We start from the raw sequence: 23923 nt of genomic DNA on the forward strand, positions 1-23923 counted from the left end.
GATGTGATGTGAAGTTAAAATATCAGTGTGTCAATTTTATGACCTCTCAGAAAGGGAGCGAGTTTATTGTAAAAATGAAACAATAGAGACAGCAGCATTACAGAACTGTTGCTTTTACATTTTGTTCTATTCCACAACAGTGTTGTAAACACTTTAAAACAGTCTCTTTAAAATAGTATGTAATAAATCAGATATTATACATCAAAATATGAATTACAACTAACTTCTAAAAAGAAAGGACAAGAAGATTGTAATGTGTTTTGTTGATGATATATTCAGCACAATCTGGTAAAAACTACAGTGTTTTGTAAATACTGAAGCCATGATAGGCGTTAAACAACAAAATAAAGCCAGAAAGGGGTGCTTTGATTTCTGATTGATAAAATAGCACCCTTTACCATTAATATTTCTTTTAATAAGTATTTTAAATTACTTTACTAATTTTGCTAAATTATTTTTTTTCCATTGACAGATGGAAGATGACTATGTAGGGTTAAGTTCCGCTAAATTAGGTGTAACACTGAAACATATTAAGAAAGACAAAAAAATAAACCAATGTGAAGAAGGCACAACAAATCGGATTTAAAATTAGGCTATCTAAACTGACTGCTAATTTAAAAAAATGCATTTATAATTTTGAAGAAAATTAAAGCTTCATATGGGAAACAATGCCCTCTTGTTGTAAAAATAAAATGCTGCAGAACAGCTTGAGCAAGGAGCTACAGGTAAGACTTTACTTTTCTATTCAGAAAGCCTAGGTACAACATTAAAACTTAAAGACCAAGAAGTAAAAAGAACCTCTAGCATGTATAATATACTGCAGCTTTTTATTTGTGTCACACACTGAACCCAAACATACCGATACTTTCACCACAGATGTGTCACAGCTTGAACTGGTACGGTACAGGAGCTGTTCATGTGGACTGACATAAAAACGAGGAGCATGCTCTTTTGAGAAAGGGGTTAATTTACTGGATTAAGGTGAACCTGAAAGGTATTAGGGCAACATATAGAACTATGGTTTCCAAAAAAATGCATAGTGCAGCATCCACGTATTTTTCTATTAATAATGTAACATTTCGTAAAAATGTAAACCTTCTTTTTACATTTTATAATGGGTCATAGCTTCCCATTGGCAGAATAGGTTTTTTAAAAGATTCTTACTTTTACCTCATGTTAGCTATTTTGCAACAAATTTGCAGTCAAATGTTAACAAAACATTTAGAGCATGTGTTAACTGATGCAGTCTTAGAACTGCCACTCACATTCTCCAATGGTATGTTTACATCGTATTTACATGGCCATTGACGGAGGATAAATACAAGAAGCCCTTATAATATATATTAGCTTATAGTCAAAATCTGCAATGGAAGTGACAATGCATTACACCTAAAGTTTTAAAGTCAGCCCATTGCAATGTGCAACAGAACCAATTGCTCAGTGTGTGTTTTGAAAATGTCTCACACACCAATAATCCAATAACGTAACCTCAAAAACAAAAGACCGTCCTTTGTTGGGCATGCTTTCAAAATATTAAATAAAAAATGAATCCATGAATCATTGCATATAAAAAAATCTTCCAGGACAAATGCAGTTATATGCCAACAAAACCCAAAGCACACATACCATGTGTAACTGATGTTGACACCATTGTGAAATTACTTTCCAGAACGCAAATTCCAAAAGAAAATTGCAGCAGAGCGCGACAGACGTGACTATATTCTACAACACAACCCAGCATGCACTAAAAGTTGGTTTAGGGCTTGAAATTAACTTTTTATTCTTTGCATATTAGTATAGTTTTATATTTTTAGATAGAGTTTCCTAATGCATTTTGGTATTTTTGAAATGCAATTCAACAATATAAAAAAAAATAAGGAAAATAGTTTTCACTACCTAAAATAACTTTTATTCTCATTTTTAGTGTAGGCAAAATCTGTAACTACAAACTTTATCTCGTCATACACAAGCAACCAAAACAAGCAGTACCAGGTATGCCAACACAAATGACGCCGATGTATCCATCGTGCCCTACATTATGGCTAGATGCATTGATCCAAGTCGGGGTTTATTCCATGCTGAAAAGTAGACTTTCAACTTCTACTTATTCCTTTGCAACATACATACAGATGCATTTCTCCACCCAAACCTCCGTCCAACGCAATGATACCTCTTCTAAATGATAATTTAAACGTTTAAAGTTCGACTTAACTAATAATTAATCATTTCATTAGTGCTACCTTTGAGTGTTGCTCCTGAAGATCCGATCTGTCTTCTGGCTTTGTTTAAGCTGAACTCTTAGCAGGGCTAACTGAGATGCATTTGTGAAGACCTTTTCTTGTGTATAGACGAAGAAACTAGGTGGAGTTAACAACAATAGCTTTGAACCCTGGGCCTGTCCTGGGATTTCATACCGCTGCTCCTTCAGGAGTACAGATGTAAGTACATGGACCTTTGTGAAATGCTGACGTCTTTTTTGTGGGAATGTCAGTGCCACCCCTGTCTGCACATCACTAACTGGTTGAGTGTTAAGAGTTATTTATGCAGCAATAAAGCAGCAGCCAATTAAGAGAACGCAAACTGCAGATTACCAGATTTGGTGTGTGAATCCAAATACAAACAGGTTACAAAAGTTCAATTGGAGAAATTAAACCAACTAGGCTCAAAAAGAACTCCGCTGGAACAAAAGCCAGAAGTCACACAAGTCCTTCTGGACAGGGACAGAGACCACTGTTCTTATAACTTGACTCAAATAGGATACAGGATGCAGTGTAAGCCTCCGCTGAATGAAAAACAGAAACCCACAGGACTAGAAATTAATCAAGTTGACTCTAATCAATAAAGGAACAGGAAACAGGAAAAACAAAGAAGAAATGGGAGGGTCTCTAGATTACCTAAAACACAAGGAGCAATTTTTATTAATTCTAACAGTTATCTTATAGTCAAGCAAATACATTCCAAACACAATGCAACCTTCTGATTCCACAGATGACAGTAAGTCACCAGGGAACAGGCAGCAGTATTTCTGTCACTAGTGGCACTGTCCTAGCAAACAGGAATAGGGATGGCCAGATCTCTGCCACTGCATGTGAAGTGAACCTGAGAACAATACATTGGGAGTGCAGAAAAGCATCTTAAAACCAGTACAGCTCACACAATTGCATTGGGTTGGGCTCATACAATCAACAGATTAAGTTTATTTGGTCTCTAATTAACTTTCTAAAGTGAAACACAAAGTAATTTTCAGTTGCAAAGGAATAAGTAAAAAGTGAGATGAAAGAATGTTTTAGATGCAGAGTCTTCTTTAGTTTAAACAACCACACCATCAACAAAATTGCCTTTTTAGTAGGGAAGCGTTAACTACACTCATTAGAACACTGTCCTGTGAAATACATTTCTGCATTGCACACTAATATGATGCTCTCATTACTTACGGAAACTTCAGAATATCAATCTGTACCCACACTCCCAAAAGCTCTCAACACCTTACCCTTAGAAAATACACTGCTTGCTGCTTCTCCTCTATTATTAATTTATTCATTACAAACTTACAAATATATACATTTCTACAAATGGGCCTCATTAGAAAACATGAGAAAGAACAAAGAGCATACTTATAAGATTGTGAGCAATGCAAAACAGGATAAAGGAAAGTACCTAAAATACATAACCTGGAAGTCCTAACGATTTGTTTTCCAAGAGTACCCTGGGGCACGGGAAAGAAAACAAAAACAAATTAGGCTCTCTTAGATTTTCTTCAGACCTGTCGGGCACCGGGGTTGGGAAAGAGGAGCTCCGGATCCCTTTTTTAGGCACTTTCCTGATTTTTCTTTCCCACCCTGCCTAAGTTAATATTACCTATAAACAGCAGATAGATGCTTTTTCCACATGTACTTGTAAAGAGATACCTACTGCTGACCTAGGTTGATCATACTCATCCTCGCAAATGATCTCTCTTCAGCCTTAGTGTGTGCTCAAGTAAAACAGGTATTAAATTCTCTGCCTAAATCAAGCCTTTTTCCCTTCAGGGGACTAAAGGAATATAATCACTTATAGACAACCTTCCAGTTTAAAAGAACTGAATATTATCAGTTACGCCTTCTTAAATAAAAGCAGCTGGATAAATCAGGAGCCGGGGTCTATAGCTCTTACTTCAAAAGCAGTTACATCAGAAGAAAATGAAAATATCCAATCTGTATTTGCTCTCAGATGTTTCAACTCCTAAAGCTGCAGCCTTTGCTGTTACAGATGTACTCTTCACATCTTATCTTTTATAAAAAACAGCGTTGACCAATTGAATTACACCTGCCAGGCACTGGACAAGCGAACGTCTCATCGACAGTAATTTCAAGCCCCCAAGATCTTAACAATCTAGATGGAATCAGTGGCTACCAAGCGTCTAGTTAGTCACAATACAACAGTAAGATTGTGAACATACCTGAGCAATGTTCAAGGTCTAGAGCATTGGAGGATGGGCAGGACAAGACAGGACAGAACAAAAATAAAGGAAGAAAAAAGAAAAGACAAAACAGTGACTATGAGGCCAGCCTCAAATTCCCCCCATGTCAGGCCAAGCTCCACAAAAGAAAAATAAGAACCACAACAGGCAACGCAGCTATACTCCCCGTCAGGCTAGTTATAGAAGGACAGAGCTCACGTGTCTCTATAGCCAATGACACTCTATATTACAATGCTGGTGTCTGTTCCTTTAACAATCACGCGTTTCTTTCGAGCTAGTATGGCAGGGAGTATATTGGAGGCTGGCCTTATAGAAACAAAGCAATGCAAACCAATTAAAAAATATATATTCTTAAATCTACTTAAATATGCTACAAAAAAGAGATCCTCAAGCAAAGGATTGTATGTCTAAACTATCCTTCTCAATTACTTCACTCAATGTCTACTCAAACAAGCAACCAAATCTGCTTAGTTAGCCACAGCCAAAGAAAAGAGAAAAGAAAAAAAGTACAGGTTCTTTCGAGGAAAGGATTCGAAGGCCAAGTACAGTACCTGCTTGTTGAGACCTAACATGTTGCACACCATGTCTCTCGAATAAGGCTGCTCCAGCACGTATCTTAACAAGCCAGTCTGAGGCTCGAACAGGTCCTGTGAGGGAAGCACATGGGAACAGCCAGGCGTGAAGACCGAAGCCACAAAGAGCGGCATCACACAGGAAACGTTTACGCAGCACAACAGTCGGAACAGGAGAAAAAACACTGAACAGGAAACTTTCACTGAATTGTTTCGTGTCGTTCCAAAAATCTTTAATAATTCAATCCACAAAATAAGAAGAACTCGACATCAGCTCAGTCGTTCCGGTACCTTATCGTAGGGCAGAAGGCCTTTCAGGGGAAAGCGGAGCGTCGTGGGGTCTAACTTCCAGGAGTTGCAGATCGCCCCGGAGTTGTTCACCACGGGGAGCAGGCTGCACCTTCCTGGTGATCAAACAAGCCGAGAGATTACACACTGCGTCTCGACGGGACGAGGATTCGAACGCAACGATTCTCCGGGCTGAAGACTAAAACAGGATCCAAGTGTCCAGAAATAAGAATCAAATCTCGGGGGAAATTATTTACACAATATTCTACAGCTTTGGCACTTGCAGGTTTGTAAAGGTGGGTGGTTATTTCATTTTTATTTATTGTAGGGTAATTAAAACATTTTCCACCAAATTTTCACAATATGCATAACATGTCCCAGGGCTGGGACAATGATCTAAACATTTATATATTTTTAATGAGTAATTCTAAGCAAATTTTAAATGATCTATGTAGAATAACATAACTAACAGACAGAAAGACCTATATTTGAAGTAATTCACATGAGTATGATAATCCCAATTGCTACACACAGTATATTTATTATAATATTATGGGATAGTTTTTAAGCAAATTCAAAATATTCCTTCTATTTTTCCAAGATTATACAACTAGTACAAAACATTAAGTTGCACATATACTCATAAGAAATACCACATCTAATGGATTTATTTAGATATTCAAACATACAGGTATTAAAAGAAAATAAGGAAAATCTAGCACTAGCAACCCCAACACCAGATCTAACCTCCCTGAGCACCAACAACTGCAACACCAGACACGACCTCCCTGAGCACTAACAACCCGAACAGCGCAGAGGCAGAGACTTGCTCAACAGCTGGACAGCTGCAATGGGATGTGATGTCAGTCTTAGACTTCCCAGTGTCAGCCAGTCATACTTCTCTCCTGTTAAAGCTTATACCATACTGGTCCCCATATATTTTCTGCTGGACTCAGGGTAGCAGAAAAAGCTCCAATTTATTTTCCTAAAGTGGTGCCACTGAAAAACCAGTAACTAAAAAATGTTCAAATTGGCTTGCAGGAACTAAAGAACTGCTGGATCAAAGACTTTGTAAATGTACTGCTGATCAGCTAGGTTGTCTTCATCATGCACCAGGGGCATTCTTGTATTACAGATTTCTCCACATAGCATCACATTTCCACCTGCTGGCTTAGAACAATGCAACAGTCAGTATACAGCTCAATGTGACGTCTTAATACATGTTGCCTTCCATCAGGTCAGTCAAGCACAACACAAAATTCACTGGTAGATAAAACACTTCTACAGTGTCTCTCCTGCACGTTTAGTTGCTCTCCTGCCCACAGAAGAGGGCAATTACATATTTCAGCTGCCAAGATGATATCCCTGAATGGCATCCAAGCATGCATCTTCTGTCATGCGGTGATTCTGCTGTTTGATTTCTACAGCTGCACCCCCTGAAATCTGAAACTAACTATGCAGATGAGTCAGACAGATGTGACTGGACTAGCCTGATGAGTGCTGGAGCAGAACAGCTCGCTCACCAGGCAGCTTCTCCCACAGGCAAGCCGCATTCAACCACGTAAATACCACCAAGGCAAGCTGCTGCTGTTCTCACATTCCTTAAAATCATGTCTTCCTGGATGACATCTTAGACGGAGTCTCAAACAGTTCATCTCAGCAATTTTAATTCAATTTTTAAAAATTGAGTGCCTGGAATTTTAAAAGCAATAGAATGCAAACATCAGCAGATTTCTATGCCCAATGAGAAACTGACCAAGAAAACTTGTTTTCTCTCTAGAAACTTTTCTAATCTGAAAGCTGTTAGCATTATCATGCCAGACAAATTCTCACCACTTTTCAGCTGTGTTACCATCGCCATGGGGATAATGCCACTGTATTAGATAACACTGTCATACTATAACATACCCATAAGACATACCATATAATATAATGCATCTGTGACCTAAAAACTACTGTAATAAAACCTGTACTAGGTTATCAGATTACTTTTAGTAAAAGGATCGTGCACTTACCACAAATAGAGTTTATTCTTGCAGTTGCTCTGAAGCTATCAACAAAATCTGATATGAGACTTCCCAGCAGCTAAAATACAGAACAAATCTTGATTAAATTAGCCTCAAGTTGCAAAGTTACCCTAAACCCTCTGTTTTAAACCAGAGAAGATTGGCTGAAGCTTCTGCCAGGTTCCTGAAGATTTTATACAAACGGCAAAATGTAAGTTGAAGGTGAACCACATTCACATCACCAACAGCTGTTAAGCAATCTGTCTAATAACTTACAGTTTTAACTTATTCAGAAGGTTTTTTAAAATGTATTTGACTAATCGTGAAAAGCTAATGCATCTCAAATGCATGTGGAGTTGAAAGACACCACAAAGCTAACATACCCAGTGTGACAGCTTCCCTTCGGGATACAGCTTTCGGATCTCTGTAACAGCAAAGTACGCTGGCAACAGACAGGCATTTCGATCCAAGATGTACTCCACAACCTTCAAACAAACAGTGAGCACACATGAGCTACCTTCAGCCTACCTATTACGATATGTTTTGTCATAATTGTTTTCTTCAGATATCTATTCTGACAAAACACTGAGAAATTAGAACATGAAAAGGTTACACGTTGATCCCAAGCCAATTACTAACAACTCTTTATAGTGCCTGGGGCCCCTCCATTATTATTCTGTAAGACAATGAGGAGCTGAGGATGAAACCTCTCTGTCTTTAAGTGATGCTAACTTCCTCTTCAATTAGACTGCAATATATTAATATGCAACAGGAAAAAAATCCACTCCATAACACACCATCCCAGACATCATTAATCAGGGAAAAGGCTTACTTCTCGAGCTGTTAAAAGCTGCTGAACAACTGCAGAGCTCACAGTGTTGGGAATAGACTGGATCTTCTCCAGTAAAGCTTTTAAGAGATCTCGCACTCCCTGGAAGAAAGCACCAGGAATGTAAAATTCTTAAGAAATATTAAAAAGAAGATTAAAATAAAAAAAATTAAAAGGCAGTAAAAAATACATATAAAAGAAAATGCATATTTAGAAGACATTTAGAATAATCAAGGTCAAATCTCAAATGCTGGTTTTAATTAACTTTTGTCCTTAAACGTTTGAGATAGAAGTGTTCAGTGTAAAGTGTGTACAGTGCTGGAAGAGTGATCTTTACTTCATCAAACCATGTGCACAGCTGCCTCTGGAGCTGGCTCACTCATCGATTGATGAAGTAACTCATGACAGCGTCAGCAAAATGAACTCTCATGTCAAAAGAAATACTTTGCCTACTTATGTAGACAAAAATGCTGCCATTCTTATTGGGCTGTGCTTTACCATGCAGCATGACAAAGATCCAAAGATTCAACTAATACAACCTAGCAGTTCAAAACTGGACCAACTTACACTAGCTCAGCAGTCACCGGATTTAAATCCTAATGAGCATGAATTTTACAATCTGAAGGGAAAACCGAAGTCACATCACCACAAGAACAGACATGAACTCAAAGCAGTTACAGCAAAGCATCTCAAACTGGCAACAAATAGTCACTGACTTTAACACTCTGAAATTCACTTCAAGTGAATGCATCTCATCACTTACAGTCACTTCAAACCGCTGATTCAACCATAAAATATGAGTCAAATGTATGTATGTGTTTACCCGAAAATAAAATGTGTTTTACTTCATGCATTTAATTCATATTAAAATCATCACACCTCATCACACATCATCACACACTCACACCTGAAGAAGGCTCCACAACCGAAACGTTGTGTTTTCTCTTTTCTTTTTTTCAGCATGGAATAAACCTATTACTTGTTCCTTTGCAGCCTACGCATGCTGACGCAGCTACCCACCTGAACTACTACATATTAAAATCATGATTACAAACGTGCAGCCACAAACTAGAAATTGGCTTAGCTGTCCCACTACAGTCAGACAGCATTGTATACATGTATAATTAACACAAATACAGGCACTGTAACAGAACCCAGCACTCAAGAACATTTTAACTTTTCTTGTATACACCCCGTGCTTTGCACAGAAAATGTGAATAGAATCAATAACGTCACACAATACCTTATAATCAACACCACCAATTATTTTACGAATAAGTCTGAATGTTAAGGCCCAGAGTTGTGTGCGTTCCCACTCTAGATTGTCAGAGTTTATCAGGGCTTCACACACCATCCTGGAAGAAAAGAACACAGGAGTCAGTCAACTCAAATCACATATAATTCAACAAACATGTTTGAGAGCTTATTAAGGCACTGAAAAGCCTTCACCCATTAATGCCATTAATTAAATATATGCTTACTGTAGAATCAATTCCAGGAAAGAGTGACAAAGTACTTTCCCAGAATATTGAGAAAATCTCAATAATTTACAACAGGAAAGTCTGCTCAATGAAGATTCTGGTTTTAACTTGCTCTGACAAAAACAGCTCTTCTACCTCAACCAAGTATTAAAATACAATATTCGATGATGTACCCACAGCAAATATTTCACTTCAACGAGGTGATATGATCAACAAAATGAATGACCATTTAGTGGTCATCATCTTCGTTCTTGGAACATAATGAATTAGTGAAGTTAAGACTACATAACATTTACAAAAAATGAGATTCACCTTGTGACAACATGTAAAACTGACCAGCAAAATGTTTAGGTCAGGTACGTCAATAATGCACAGTGCAATGCATGTGATCAAGGAATAAGTCTAACATGTCTCTAAGGACACTCTAAGGATCTCTAAAGATTAACCATTACATCTGTCTATACTAGTAACACTGTTTGGTAATTGAGAATTTTTATTATAGCCAAACAGCCACCTTAAATTTACAATACTGCATGCTACTAAAAATAACTTTTTTAAAGCAAATCAGAGCTGGTTTGGTTCAGATCTCTTCTCCAGTTCACATGGAAAGACCATGTTATTTTCACTTCCTTTTGACTGGTGGCACCACCTAGCCTTCAAAGATGCCCGAGTGATATCTGTAAACATTATGTACGATTTCTTTAGAACTACAGTTTTAATAAATATTGCAAAAATATTGTTAGGTGCAAAATTTCTAAGCAACAGTGCATCTTCTAAATTAGTTTGCTTCTAATCCTACAAAATATTTCACATTTTAATTTTTAACGATGACCAACTCTCCCTGCTTCCTTACCTTGGAGGCAGAAGGCTGGTCTCCACCGCCTTGGCCAGGCAGTCATAAAGGAACGAGATCCTCTTGGGGCTGTGCTGGCCATGAATGAATCGCACAATCCACTGTACACACTGGTCGTGGGAATCCTGTAGGAAGAATGTTAGCACATCCAAGGTTCAGAAACATAACTGTACTTTCCAAAACCTAACCGGGATCCATGCGCAATCTCAGTGTTCCACAGAGAACCAATGAAAAGCGATTTAGGAAGCAGCATTGATCAGACTGGGGACTGACTGTGCGATTCTTCATAATCAAAATCCAACACAAATCGTCTTTGTTCTAGACATGGTGTTACAGCAGAGATAAATTTCACAGTCGTGATACACAAGCTCATTTAAAATTGTGGCCATTATATAACACGGCCTATTTCCTCTGGTGGTAAAACTACATGTCCCCACTTTAAAAATGAAATTGTACGCAGAGATAAACCATTTTATATATAATAGTGTTCAGCAAATAATCAGAGATCTGAGAAAGAAAGTCAGCCGTTCAGTTCCAGGTTATGTCTCACCTGGGGAAGAGTGCTCCAGTACTGCCGAAAGGCACCAAGACAGCTGACCAGTTTTGTTTGCTCATCTTCAGGGTTGTCCATAAACATACTGTAAGAAATTTAAGCTGCAATGTTTCACTGTGGAAGAGTCACTTTGCATTGCAAATTGCAAAAAAGGACTGGGAACAATGACAGCCTGTAACGAAACATTTGGCTTACATTTTGAGCTCACAGACTAAAATTGTTTACACCTGATGAAGGCTCCACAGCCGAAATATTGTGATTTCTTCTTTCCTGCATGGAATAAACCTATTACTTGTTCCTTTGCAGCCTACGCAGGCTGACACAACTACCCACCTGAACTAAAAATGTTTACCTCATTTTTCATAAAAATCAATAGTTTTAATATTAAAAGTACAAAATTTAAATGCATTCTTTAATGAATACAATTTTACAGTGCCTAATATCAACAGAAGCCAAAATGCTTGAAGCTTGCTGCACAACAGGTTCTTTTCTTTTGCAGTGATTTGGAATGCTCCCTTTCTGGAGTCATATTTATGAGGGGTCTTTCCCCTTGGTTATTTATACAATAAAAAAAGGTGCTGAACTACAAGCTTTCGGCTTCAAAACAGCCATTTCCATTTGAATTCTCCCAGAATGAAAGAGGGAGATCCTCCTGAGATATGAAGGTAGGAATACTCTTTCATGTTTTCATATGAGAAGCCTTATTTTTTACTGTTCTTCCTGTTCTTAAACTAATCTTTGTATCATTGCAATGCTGAGAGAATTGCAATGCCTTTTAATTAAGATTTCCATTTTTATTTTATACATGATCACTGAGCTATAATTAGCTAACAACATTGAATTCATGGGAAAATTAATGCAGCAGAAACTATCTTCAAATATAGATAAAACTCACAAAACCAATGCATGCTTATCTGGTTTTATGTATATTTACACTCATAACACATATTTTAATACAACTACATGAGGTTCTAATTCATTCATGTTCCCATAAAACTCTATTAACCAAGGTCAGGTCCTGGGTACACAGTTCCAGAAAATAATAATAATAAACTTTATTTTATATAGCGCCTTTAAAGGTGGCTTCTCAAAGCACTTTACAGGATGACAACAACAATAAATAAAAAGAATACACAAGATAAAACACAGTTACAATATACAGAGGAGACCGTGGATGGTGGTACTAAGTATAGTAGGAGCAGAGGGGTAAAGAACAGAACCAGTTCAGTAAAGGCTCTTCTAAAGAAGAAGGTTTTGAGTCTGGATTTGAAGGAGTTTAGAGAAGGTGAATCTCTGATATTCTTGGGGAGAGAGTTCCAGAGCTTGGGGGCATAACAGGAGAAGGCCCTGTCACCCATAGAGTGTAGACGGGCTTAGGGGACAGTTAGGAGACCAGAATTTGAAGAGCGAAGGTTGCGAGGTGGGGAGTAGGTGCAATTATAGTTCAGACAGATAAAGAGGTGCCAAGCCATGCAGAGCCTTGTAGCTGAGCATGAGGATTTTAAAGTCCACATGGAATCTGACAGGAAGCCAGTGCAAGGACTCCAGGATAGGAGTAATATGAACACTTGCACTAGACCTGGTCAGGATTCTGGCTGCCGAATTGTGGACATACTGCAGTTTGTTCAGAGTAGATTTAGATACCCCAGCAAGTAGTCAATTTGGGAGAAGACAAATGTATTGATCAGCTTTTTATCCACATATAGTGATAACATAGTAGAAAAGTAGAAATTATTACAAATACAAGCACTAGATTTAGAAAAGTAGCTGTATAAAGTGCTTACCCAGCAAATGCTTCTTCTATGAACTCCGTTTTCTAAAAAGAAAAAGTCATCAAGTGAGAAGTTTAAATGTAGAATTGTTCAAAGATTAGTGTACGACATAAGAACTTTGAGTTGCATTTCAGTTTAGGTTTAAATATTAATTTTAATGTCAAATACGAAACAATCGCTTTTCATTTCTCGACAGGTTCTGTATCAATTCTGTTATGAAAGTATCGAACTCATGAATTACCACTCAGTAAAGATACAACCACAATGCTACCGGAAACAAATTTTAAGAAAATAATATTAAAAGATGTTATAAGGAAAAATCAAAGTAAAACATAAATTAAAAGCACGTTAAAAGCAAGAAGGCATATAAAGACAATTAAAAATCTTCGATTTGGTGAACGTGAAATTTAACAAAGGAAATCGTACCACAACGTCTTCAAAAATGCTTTGGAGCTGGGTTTCCATTGGTATGGCCATTTCTCAAAAATATTCGTCCTACGAATCTGAAAATATAAAAGTTTCCCTGTCATGCAAATACATCACGATGTTTTTTCCTGCTTAACAAAATTACAGATCCAATATTCAACAATGCATATCTACACAGGAAGTGGTGCTTCCTTCAAAATAGTCCGAACAAACACATCGGCGCTTTACAATTAGTTCCTACAATACCGATGTCCCACACAGCGAATGATTGTATTATCTTATCCTGATGTTTCTTCAAGGAAGCCAGGTTATTTGCTTCAACAACATAGCTGGCTTGTTCCACACTCCTGTAACCCGCTGTGTAAACAGACCTCCTGTTCTCCGTTTTAAATGCACTGTCTAATGATTGTTGTATTTCTTTTCCATAATTATGTATAAGAGGGATGTCTGAAAAAGAGGACCTATAGCCACAAAAGTTTAAAAGTCTCCGCCTATGTCCAGCATACAAACTCCAGAAAATAATCATCTCAAAATTAGACAGTGGGGCTTCTACATTGCTGCCATCCAGATACAAAAAAACAATAACTTAACTGTTGGATAAAACATTGTCGACTGGCATTCCAGGCCATAACATGATCATATTAACTACAGATGGTTGAAATAAGAGTAGATTAAACAATTGGTACAGTTCAATAATTACATTTATTCTTCTGACAATAATAAACTTTCTTTTGTATAATATTATCTTAAAGTAATACATTATCTTAAAGTTAGTTTGTCTTTCCATTTCATCACTTATTTATTTTTAATAGAGACAATATCAATAAGCCAGCAGCTATATCCCCCTTCAGCGCTCAACTGGCAGTTCACTGGCGTGTACCCTGCCCTGCGCTCATTGCTTGCCAGGTAGGCTCCGACTTCCCACGACACTGTATGGTATAAAGCGGTTTGGCAAATGACATCATAATATCTATTTTATTTATGACCACTTTTTAAGAAATTCAAAACAATGGAGAGAATAATTGAATTTGTGGCTAGGGGAATTTTATTGATATATAATCGTGTGATTCTTCCCTTTATCTGTCACCTGCATCCATACAGAGGAACCTCTGTTCTTCTGGTACTTCTACATTCTTCTCTGTAAAGAGGAAGATTACTGTTTTTGTAATGAGAAGTGTTTAACATGAAAGCCACAGCACCATTCCACACAAAACAGCTGAAAGTTATAACTTCAGCTCAACAAAGTACTTAATTTTGGTCATATATGAAACATTTTTTCTCTAGCTTAGGACAAAATAGGACAAGTACAGTTTTGCCCAGATGTATTTTGACTTTTGTGTAATGTATTTTAAATATGAACATCTTATCTTTCCTGAAGGATTACTGCAGATTGCAACAAAATCCCCCTCCATTTTTACTAACAAAACAAAATATTCAAAGCAAAGAGTGAGATGACAGGAATATTGATTTTTTTTCGTTTACTAGGGAAGCATATCAACTGAAAGAATCAGAAAGCAGAAATGTTCATTTGTTTATTAGGTTTATTATGTAAATCATTTTGGCACAGAGAGGAGGAGGGTGAGGGAGAGTCGATTGGTTGAATAAAAGAATTGAGGAACTTCTAGACAGTAAAAAAATACTGTATATATACAGTACCACCAAAATGCTGCATTTAGAGATTCTGCAAATCAAGGCATAGTGTGAAGACAAATATGTTTCTGCATTGTCTAACACTGATTGTTTTTCTCAGAGAACTTGGTGAGTAGCCATTAGCCTTAAATCAAAATTAAGTAAAGTAAATATTTACTGTATGTATCTCGTATCTGTTGTTTTCACAGAACTATTAACAATGGTGAAAACTATTATTTGACCAGAAAATTATTTGATTATGCTTATACTGAACATTAAAAATGTTTTATATAATATATTTGTAAGATTTAATGTACATTATTTTCTGCTGTGTGGAGCAGGTTAAATGTTTAATACAGATACTTAAAGACAAATTTCTTGACTAGGTTTTATTTATCTGCGAGAACCGGAAATCCTATCCAGAGTTAAATCTATCCTTGCATCCCATAGTTTCATGACTCCAGACTGCCACACTAGGAACAGTATTGGATTACTTTTAAACATTGTTATCATAGGTATATTCTATCCTATATACATATGTTTTTCCATATACAGTTAATGTGTTTTTTACTTGTTAAAATTTATTGTGTTCCCTCTAGGTGCTTCACCAACTGAAGACTCTTTAAAGCCTGATCATGTTACATTTTCAAATAAAAACCTGAAAAGCATTTTACAATGGCAACCAGCATCTGAAAGTAATTACACAGTTCTATATAATGTGGACTATAAAATGTAAGTATTTTTCTAACTGACAAATACTGTATATTGAAACAAACTTGCTGCTTGGGCGTTTCCTAATTGATCTGCATGTTCTTTGTTCTTATTACACGTAAAGCTGTACAAATATTTCATTTGTTATTTGCACTATGAGCTTCTTCTTTCTGGAAAAAAAATGATAAAAATTAAAACCCTGCACTTTAGATTACAGGAGCACTTTTAGAACTAAAGCAACAGTTTGTTTAATGTATTGATCTTTAGATATGGTCACCAATGGATGTCCAAAGAGGAATGTCAGGGTATCACTAGAACCACTTGTGATCTGACAACGGAAACAATGCACTTGCAAAGCATGTATTATGGACGTGTGCAAGCGATACATAACAATATTTCTTCAGCATGGGTGGAAACCAAACAGTTTATTCCATTTAAAGAAAGTAAGTGTGAATTGTTTCTCCTTAATTTACTCAATTAATATTAATACACATTATGTAAATATCTGTATTTTTGTACAGTTCATAGATTCATCCAGTGGTTGCATAGCCCTCTAGTATTTAGAAAAACAACTGCATTTCTTGCTTTTGTGTATTAGCAGTGTATTGTATGAAATCTAATACTCCCACATCTTTATTTAACCAGTATTGAATGGCTGAAAGACACTATCATCTACCATAAGCTACTGGTGATCAAACCGGCACTGTGTTAGGATTGCACAATGCAACATAACTATATTAAAAGTTTCAAAAGGCCCGTTTAAAGTTCTCAATACAACCGATGTAGGATTAGCTATATGCAGTAATATGTCAAAATGTTCTGTGTGATAGCCCTTTTAACAGAGCGAGAGGAATTCATTTACAGTATAATAATGGATTTTGGGGTATTTGTTGAATATTCCATAATTAATTGACTAGTACAGTACATTGGATCACTTAGTATTGTGTAAGTAACGTATGTGTATGTTGTTAAGTGTTTTATTTTATATTTCCTTTAGTGACAATTGATCCCCCACAGCTTACGCTAACTGGAGAAAAATATGTTTTGCAGATAAATATAACTCCACCCTTTCACAGCAAAAGGTTAACATTCAAAATTGATGTTAAACTGAACGGCACACTGGTAAGAGAATAGATATTATGTGTATATTTTAAATATTTGTTAAATATATTAAATATTTACATATAAATTATATATTATATGTAATATAATATCGTATATGTTACAAGGGAGAGTTCCATTGTATTGTCTTATTTTAATAAAATTACTGGATCAATGAAAATGTTATTTTGCTATTAATACACATTTTATTATGACACGTGAAATCTCCAATAGTAAAGTCCCAGGTCAATAATAACTGTGTGTAGTAGTTCTGTTTTTTGTAGAATGTAATGAAATTTTACTTAACATTTGAAAGTGATCTTAGGTTAATATTGTAAAAGGATGTGCTATATGGGGTCATGCTTATTATTTAAGGCACACTGTTCTTCATTTGCTGTGTTTATTAAATACAAATATGGAACTTTGTTTCAGGTTCATCAGATAATAACTGAAAATAATACCATACAAATCACTGACTTGGACCCTGAGAAAGAGTATTGTATTTCAGGCACAATGCGATACACTTTAAATACTTATAAATGGAGAAAATCCAAGGCAAGCGATAGCTATTGTATCACCCTGAAGGCTCCTGATGGTAAGGCCATTTCCCAATATTGAGTATTGACAAGCATGACAGAGTGCCCTGCTCTATAACAAGAGTGTGCAACTGATCTTGCTCTTTCACATTTTGTACTGTATGTGTTTAATCCTTATTTTAATTTACAGTCGTCTCAAGACCACAGTTTAAATATTGCTCATGTTCCAAATCCACAAAATGAATTGCTATTTTTTTCACTTTTGCCATGAGCATTCCAGCCAATATCACACAGGATTGTAACATGAAGATGTGAACGCAGGGACATGCGTTGGGCATGTCTCGTCCTTAAAGCCTTCCTTCATAGCAGCGGGCCCTGTGCAGGCTGGTCTATCGTATTCCTTCTTGTACTGTGATTACTCGAATTAATACAGTACATTCTGCATCCATGAACATTAGATCTTTGTTAACATTGCAAACTATAGGTACAGTATAATACTGCATGCATGAACATGTGTGTTTTGACATGAAAAGTTTACATTATCTGGCATGACTGGAACAGCTTTATTTATGTATTTTAAAGCTACAAAGCATTGCTAATTGTTTGCTGGTGCATCATGTTATTGTGATGTCGATAATGATGATGTTGATGATTATTATTCCCCAGTGATATCAAAAAGGTTGTAAAATGTAATGGCTTTATTTCACTAAATTTTGTTAAAAAATGCAAAAATCTTTCTGGAACAGAAAATCTTTACCACATCTTTTTTATTCAAAAAGCTCTCAAGTTCTGAGCTTCCTTTCCTTTCTTTTTCTCTGCTTCAGGATATTCTGTACATCTGCTGACTGCAACTGCTAACTACTGGATATGTCATTGAAAGTCTCTTGTTTTTCTTTTTTGCAAAATGTTCTGTATTCCAGCAGAGCCACACCCTATGACTTTGGTCTCACACATCACTCTGGGTTTATTTGTGATTCTGTTCATGGCTTTCGGCTGGGTTCTCCTTATTTTGTGCTACAATTTGATATATAGACCCAAAGTAACTTTGCCCCCAAGCCTGGTGAGTAACATGGAGCTGCTGCATTCCGGACAGTACAATCCCTATGGCAGAAGGAAAGGGCTTGCCTTTCGCAGTGTTAAAGTCTATAGAAAACAATTCCATTATAGATCTGGAGATTATTTAAACGTATTATTTCAACTATAGAAAAGGCAAAGATTTAAAATAATGTATTAACTATTATTATTTCCTGAAGAGACATTTATATACTGTAAATAACAATGTATGATTTGATAATGAAGACATCAAATAAATCAAATGAGAAAATATATAAATCATATAAAATATATTCATGTTTACACACAAAGGGTCAAACCCTTTGTAACCAATTCTTTGTGGCCAAGTTAATTACTAAAACAAATATATCTTTTACTATGTGAAAGAAAATCAAAACAATATGTACTGTATGCTAGAATTTTCCAAATAGTCAATGACATTTTAAAATTTATATTTGCAGGTCATTGAAGAACGTCAAATGCTAATGAAGAAATCAAAAACTGACTCAAAAGAAATGTATGAAAGTCCTGAAATTTCAGACAGTAATCAAGATGGCTCAAAAGTGCAAACAAATCAATATGTTTTCTGCCCAGTTAACCAACAGTTCAGAACACCATTACAGCAGAAAGTGTGGAGCACTGATGATTTGGATACCTGTAATTTTGAATACCCTTTACATCAAGAAATCTGTAGCCAGGGGTATATCTTACAGTTTGTCTACACAACACAACTATCAGATACACATCCTGAGCTGTTTTATCTTCATGGGGCAACACAGGAGTATGGTAATGTACTCACTGCAGAAAGCCTGCCTGAATATGAAAATCTGAAAGACAAAGAGAAACACCAATGTTATACCAATGTGCAGAACAAGGCTTGTCTTGAGCAAGAGTACATGAACAATAATCAACAAAGAGAGAATGACAACAGTGACCTTCAATACAAAAACAGTGGTCATTTTTTACACAATACAGAGTACCAGAATGTAATATCAGAATAAATCAAGTAGAGCTTTAAAGACAGTGGGGAAGGCATGGTGGCACAGTGGTTAGCACTACTGCCTCGCACAGAGAACAAAGCAGTTCCTGAGGGGGCTGTCTGTGTGGGGTTTGCATTCTTCCCCTGTGTTCGTGTGGGGCTCCTCTGGGTGCTCCGGGTTCCTTCCACAGTCCAAAAGCCATACTGGTAGGTTAACTGGCTTCTGTAAGAAACAGCCCAGGAGTGATGGTGTATCCTGCCTTGTGCCACTGGGCTGGATAAGCATTGAAAGCGAGTGTGTCTGACAGTGCTTTTGATTGTAACTGACACTTCTTCTTGTAGTGACAACATATTTGAACACCTGTTTTGTAACTCACGAAGGGGCTCCATTTATAAAGCCAAAGCAATTTAAATATTACAGTAGCTACACAGGAGCATTTGATGTACTCAATTGCTTTTGTATGTCAGTATTAGAATTCCCAGAATTGTATGCCCATGGGTTGATTTTTACAGCATCTTGAGAGACAGAAATGAGAAACATATCTTAGTGAAGATATTTGTCCCAGATATGAAGTTGTGGATTTTTATTCTCTTCTTTATTGTCATTTCTTTAGAGTAGGATTGTGGGAGTATTGGGCAAGCTACCCAGTTATGACCCTGAACAGGTGGATGAGATCCTTGAATCAATTAAAGTAATTACTATCAAACAGGCTAGGTGGGCTGAAAGGCCTTCTCTCATTTATAACCTTCGTTATGTTCTTTTGATCACCTTCATTATTTCCTAAGCCATTACATTTCTGATTCTGATCTTCAATCTAAATCTGTAAATCACTAATGTATTGTACTTGCATGTGCTTCATTGTTTTTTGAACAAGTGAACTCAATGGCTAAAATTGAGCTGACAAAAATATATTTTAATTACTATGTGATGCAAATGATTTACTGTTGTATTTTCTACTCTATTGTGAATAGCTGTTTTAGGAAAAATAAACAATTTATCTGTAAAAGTGCCTACCATTAATGTGATCATGAACATGGCTATGAATTTCCTTCAACCTTTGTAGCTTTTATTTTACCTTCTACACATTAAAACATAAAAAAGGTATTGAAATGTATTAAAAACAAAAACAAAGTAAGGTAACTTTATTGGCCATATACAATTTCCTGCATTAGGATTTAATCTTTTCACATACTCCAACTTGCTCTCCGTGAGACATGCAGACAGGGAGAGAAGCTTGGGGTCAGAGCGCAGGGTCAGCCATTTATACAGCACCCCTGGAGCAGCTGGGGTTAAGGGCCTTGCTCAGGGGCCCAAAGGAGTAGGATTCCTCTGCCGGCTGCAGGATACAAACCAGCAACCTTCCAGCCACAGGCGCAGATCCTTAGTTACAGGACCACCGCACTGCTCTTCCGGTGATCACCTTCGTGCTAGATCACATGAGATTAACACCCTCATCAAGCACCTGTCAGCTCATCTGCCCGCTCCCCTTGCAACCCCTCTTCCGTCACCCTGACATCCCTGGCTAAACAGGATCAGCCAGGTAGTGTAGGCTACTACTGGCAATGAGTACAATGTGTTAAAATTTAAGTTTAATTGTTTAAGATTTTGAGATACTGTACAGTTCCTGGCAGTTATTTGGGAGGAACTCTCAGCTAAAATGCTATGTCAAATTTGCATGGGAAGGTTAAGACTGCCATTCACTAGGGAAACAGTATAAACTGTATGTGAGTTCCTTTAAGCCCCTGAATGCTGTCTTTGGATGGTTTCCAGAGCAGCAATATCTCTATCATGTGCTGACAATAACAGTGTTAAGCTATTTTAACATAACACCCCTTAATTTACGTGCTTCACTTTTGCTGTAACTATCTGCTGTATATATCCTAACATTTTGTTTCCCTGTTTTATTGTTTCCCCATATTGTCTAGAATATGTAAATACTGTATCAACATAGACCAGACACCTATCAGACTCTTCTACTGTATCTCTGTGCTTCCCGTTTTGTGTTTACACTTGATCATTTTTGCTACTTGCATGTAAAACCGTACACTTGTCTGCATTAAAGGACATCTGCCAGGTGTTCGCCCAGCCAATAGTATCTAGGCTGCTAGGAGTCATTTACTACCGCTACAGTGTTTGCTCATCAAAGTCTCCCCTCTTGGCCAATGTTTTTTCACGTAATCGCATTATAGTGTGAGGGCTGTTAGGGGACAGCATAGCAGAGTTGCCAAGTCACTGGACTCTTAGCTGGTGGGTTGGTTTTGCTGTTGTACTGTCCCTTGAATGAAGTCCTTTGCCCCAGTTGCTCCAGTGTATAAATGAGAGTGTTTTCTGGGGGGTAGGCCCTGTGATGGACTAGCGTCCCATTCATGGGCAGAGCAATGTGCTATCTGATCACTACACTCCTAGAAACCAGCTTAGTCAATTTTTCAATTTCAATTCAAGATGCTTTATTAGCATGACCAATGGGTACAATCAGTGTTGCCAAAAAAAATATAAAATAATGAAATGAACATCAAAAAAAAAAAATCTATAGACATATTACAGACATTTACAACAAAGACATATCATAAAATATTTACATATACTGTAAACAGATAGAGCATTATTGGGAGACAGACTCACTGTTCCTCAGGCTGTGACAGGAGATCACATACTGGGCTGCTAGTTCAACTGAGTTCCCTCCTCCCTCTCCCAGTAGGATTGGGACCCGTTGTGATTCTGGCAGGTGTGGGGACTCTGGGACTAGATTTCTGAGTTTAGGGAAGATAGCTTCTCTAATCCAAGAGTATCTATCACAGTGCAGTAGGAATTGCACCTCTGTCTCTGTTTCTCCCCGCTGGCAGTGGGAGCACAGCCTGTCCTCTCTGAGCAGCCAGGTCTGCCTGTGTCGCCCAGTTTCTATGGCCAGGCTGTGGTCACTGAGCCTGTAGTCAGTGTCTGTTTTTTTTTGCTGTTTCTTATCTTTGCCAAATATTTGGCTAGTGTGTATTGTCTGTTTAGGGTTCTGTAGCATTCCAGTTTATGTTGTGTTTGTGTGTGTGTGTGTCCCAGTGTGTGAGATATTGCTGTTTGATCTGTGCTGTGATGTGGTTGAGTCTGAGTTGTGGTGCTCTAGCAGTGCTGTCCTGATGCTGGTTATTGTTAGTGTGGCTTGGGTCAGTGAGCCTCAGAACCAGCTGGCTCAGGGGGCTCTGTTTTTGTCACGCCCTCTGCAGCCAGAGGGTGCTCCTTCTCTGTCCTGTCTCTCATTTCCGGTTCTCTGCTGTCCTTCCGGTGTTTCTCTCTCTGGGGCTATATATTTCCGGGTCTTTCATTCTGCCTTCGCTCAGCATTGATATTCGGATGTCCTGAAACCTGCCTAGCACCAGGTCGCCCCACGTCCGCTACCTGAGGGCATAGGTTTCTATACGGCATTTCCTGAACAGCTGAGCCCGGGCTAACCCCCGTCTCGCCGCTACGCATAGGGTCTATTCGCTCTCCTGCCTCTCCATGGTCTGTCCCCGACATCCGTGACAGTTTTGGGCTCAGCTCTTGGCTCAGCAGGGCTTTGTGGTGGTAGGAATTTTGGTCGCTGTTTTTTAGGTGTAGCCAATACTTTAATACTCTTTTCTGTGTGTTCATCAGTAGTGGGTACCGGCCTAATTCAGCCCTGCACCCATTGTTAGGTGTTTTTCTCTGCACATGGAGGATGTTTCTTCAGATCTCCATGTGCAGAGTTTCTGCGGGGTGTTTGTCCCATTGAGTGTACTCCTGGTCTGTGAGGGGACCCCACACTTCACTGCCGTATAGGGCAATGGGTTGGATTACACTTTCAAATATTTGGAGCCAGATTCTTGTTGGTGGGTTGATGTTGAAGAGCCTCCTTCTTATTGCGTAGAAAGCCCTGAGTGCCTTCTCCCTCAGTGCCTTCACTGCCAGGTCAAAATTCCCAGATGAGCTGATGGTAAGACCGAGATATGTGTAGCTGGATGTGTGCTCCAATGTGTGCTCATTAGTATCTAGCTAATGAGCCATTGTGTGAGTCTTGAATGGAATCACCTACCTATGGGAGCCCTTAACCACAAGAGGGAGCTATGTGACACTGAAAGATTAAAGCTGAAGACAAACTGCTGTTGCTTAACAATTAAATACATTCTTACAAATAGGGATCCAGGAATGTGGATTTACTAGTATAGCCACCTCTGTTCCACCTTCAAGTGTCTTCTCAGTCTCCACAAAATATGTTCTGCGTGCTTTTAAGATAAAAGCAAAGATGATGAAAAAACAAATCTGGTCAAAGAAAATCCTTTTAAGATTCAAGTATATAGTATGATTCAAGTCTGGATGAGTTTTGGCATGAAAAAAGTTACCAAAATTGAAATCTATATCAACACTGTTTTATACTATAAAGATGCTGGGCTGGACATCTCCCAGACCCAAGTTGACCTCAACTGTTTTTACTGCAGGATCCAACTCAGAGCACATTTTGCTGATGACTCCTCTTCACCGGCAGCTGATAACAACCAGGTTATCGAAGCCATTAACAAAATCAATCCTAAACAGAGCTGTTGCGCTCCCACTTCCGGTCGTTTTCTGTCAGCGGATTACTTCATTAATCAATACGACAATCAAGCTCCCTGAGACCCTTTCCATACCCAGGAAACACAGGTATAACCTCCCCCAAGGAAAAATTCA

At 37.7% G+C, this 23923-nt stretch overlaps 2 protein-coding genes across 4 annotated transcripts in view; one reads left to right on the forward strand and one right to left on the reverse strand.

Moving 5' to 3' along the window:
* med23 (mediator complex subunit 23) overlaps positions 1 to 13425 on the reverse strand; it is a 32591-nt gene extending 19166 nt beyond the window's left edge. The window contains exons 1-11 of one of the 2 annotated variants that reach the window (XM_088905843.1): positions 13240 to 13399; positions 12826 to 12857; positions 11039 to 11126; positions 10489 to 10613; positions 9398 to 9509; positions 8158 to 8256; positions 7709 to 7810; positions 7335 to 7404; positions 5323 to 5435; positions 5011 to 5106; positions 4439 to 4456 (exon numbers count right to left, since the gene is read on the reverse strand). In XM_088905843.1, coding sequence (XP_088761969.1) covers positions 4439 to 4456; positions 5011 to 5106; positions 5323 to 5435; positions 7335 to 7404; positions 7709 to 7810; positions 8158 to 8256; positions 9398 to 9509; positions 10489 to 10613; positions 11039 to 11126; positions 12826 to 12857; positions 13240 to 13290 — 906 coding nt within the window. In that variant the 5' untranslated portion in view covers positions 13291 to 13399. Of the gene's footprint in view, positions 1 to 4438; positions 4457 to 5010; positions 5107 to 5322; positions 5436 to 7334; positions 7405 to 7708; positions 7811 to 8157; positions 8257 to 9397; positions 9510 to 10488; positions 10614 to 11038; positions 11127 to 12825; positions 12858 to 13239 lie in introns of both variants that reach the window. The other variant, XM_088905850.1, reaches the window with a different exon arrangement.
* A 1493-nt stretch (positions 13426 to 14918) lies between these two features.
* Positions 14919 to 20255, forward strand: LOC148840303 (interleukin-22 receptor subunit alpha-1-like). Of its 2 annotated transcripts, none has more exons than XM_088937799.1 (7): positions 14919 to 14997; positions 15468 to 15600; positions 15847 to 16022; positions 16577 to 16701; positions 17113 to 17275; positions 18137 to 18276; positions 18731 to 20255. In XM_088937799.1, exons 1-7 carry the CDS (start codon positions 14952 to 14954, stop codon positions 19268 to 19270), a joined length of 1323 nt encoding a protein of 440 aa, XP_088793925.1. In that variant the 5' UTR covers positions 14919 to 14951; the 3' UTR covers positions 19271 to 20255. The 2 variants fall into 2 exon arrangements, with proteins under 2 accessions (XP_088793925.1, XP_088793934.1); XM_088937808.1 differs by having other exon boundaries at positions 14920 to 14997; positions 18140 to 18276.
* Positions 20256 to 23923: the final 3668 nt, after the last annotated feature.

Source organism: Atractosteus spatula, chromosome 2, assembly GCF_055471065.1.
Source record: "Atractosteus spatula isolate fAtrSpa1 chromosome 2, fAtrSpa1.hap1, whole genome shotgun sequence".
NCBI lineage: Eukaryota > Metazoa > Chordata > Actinopteri > Semionotiformes > Lepisosteidae > Atractosteus > Atractosteus spatula.

What these genes read in the sequence shown, in the direction of transcription:
- LOC148840303 (XM_088937799.1), top strand. Translation starts at nt 14,952, where the DNA reads ATGTTTCTGCATTGTCTAACACTGATTGTTTTTCTCAGAGAACTTG. An exon ending in CACCCTGAAGGCTCCTGATG is followed by an intron (nt 17,276 to 18,136) that starts GTAAGGCCATTT and finishes TCTGTATTCCAG; the next exon opens with CAGAGCCACACCCTATGACT. An exon ending in TAACTTTGCCCCCAAGCCTG is followed by an intron (nt 18,277 to 18,730) that starts GTGAGTAACATG and finishes TTATATTTGCAG; the next exon opens with GTCATTGAAGAACGTCAAAT.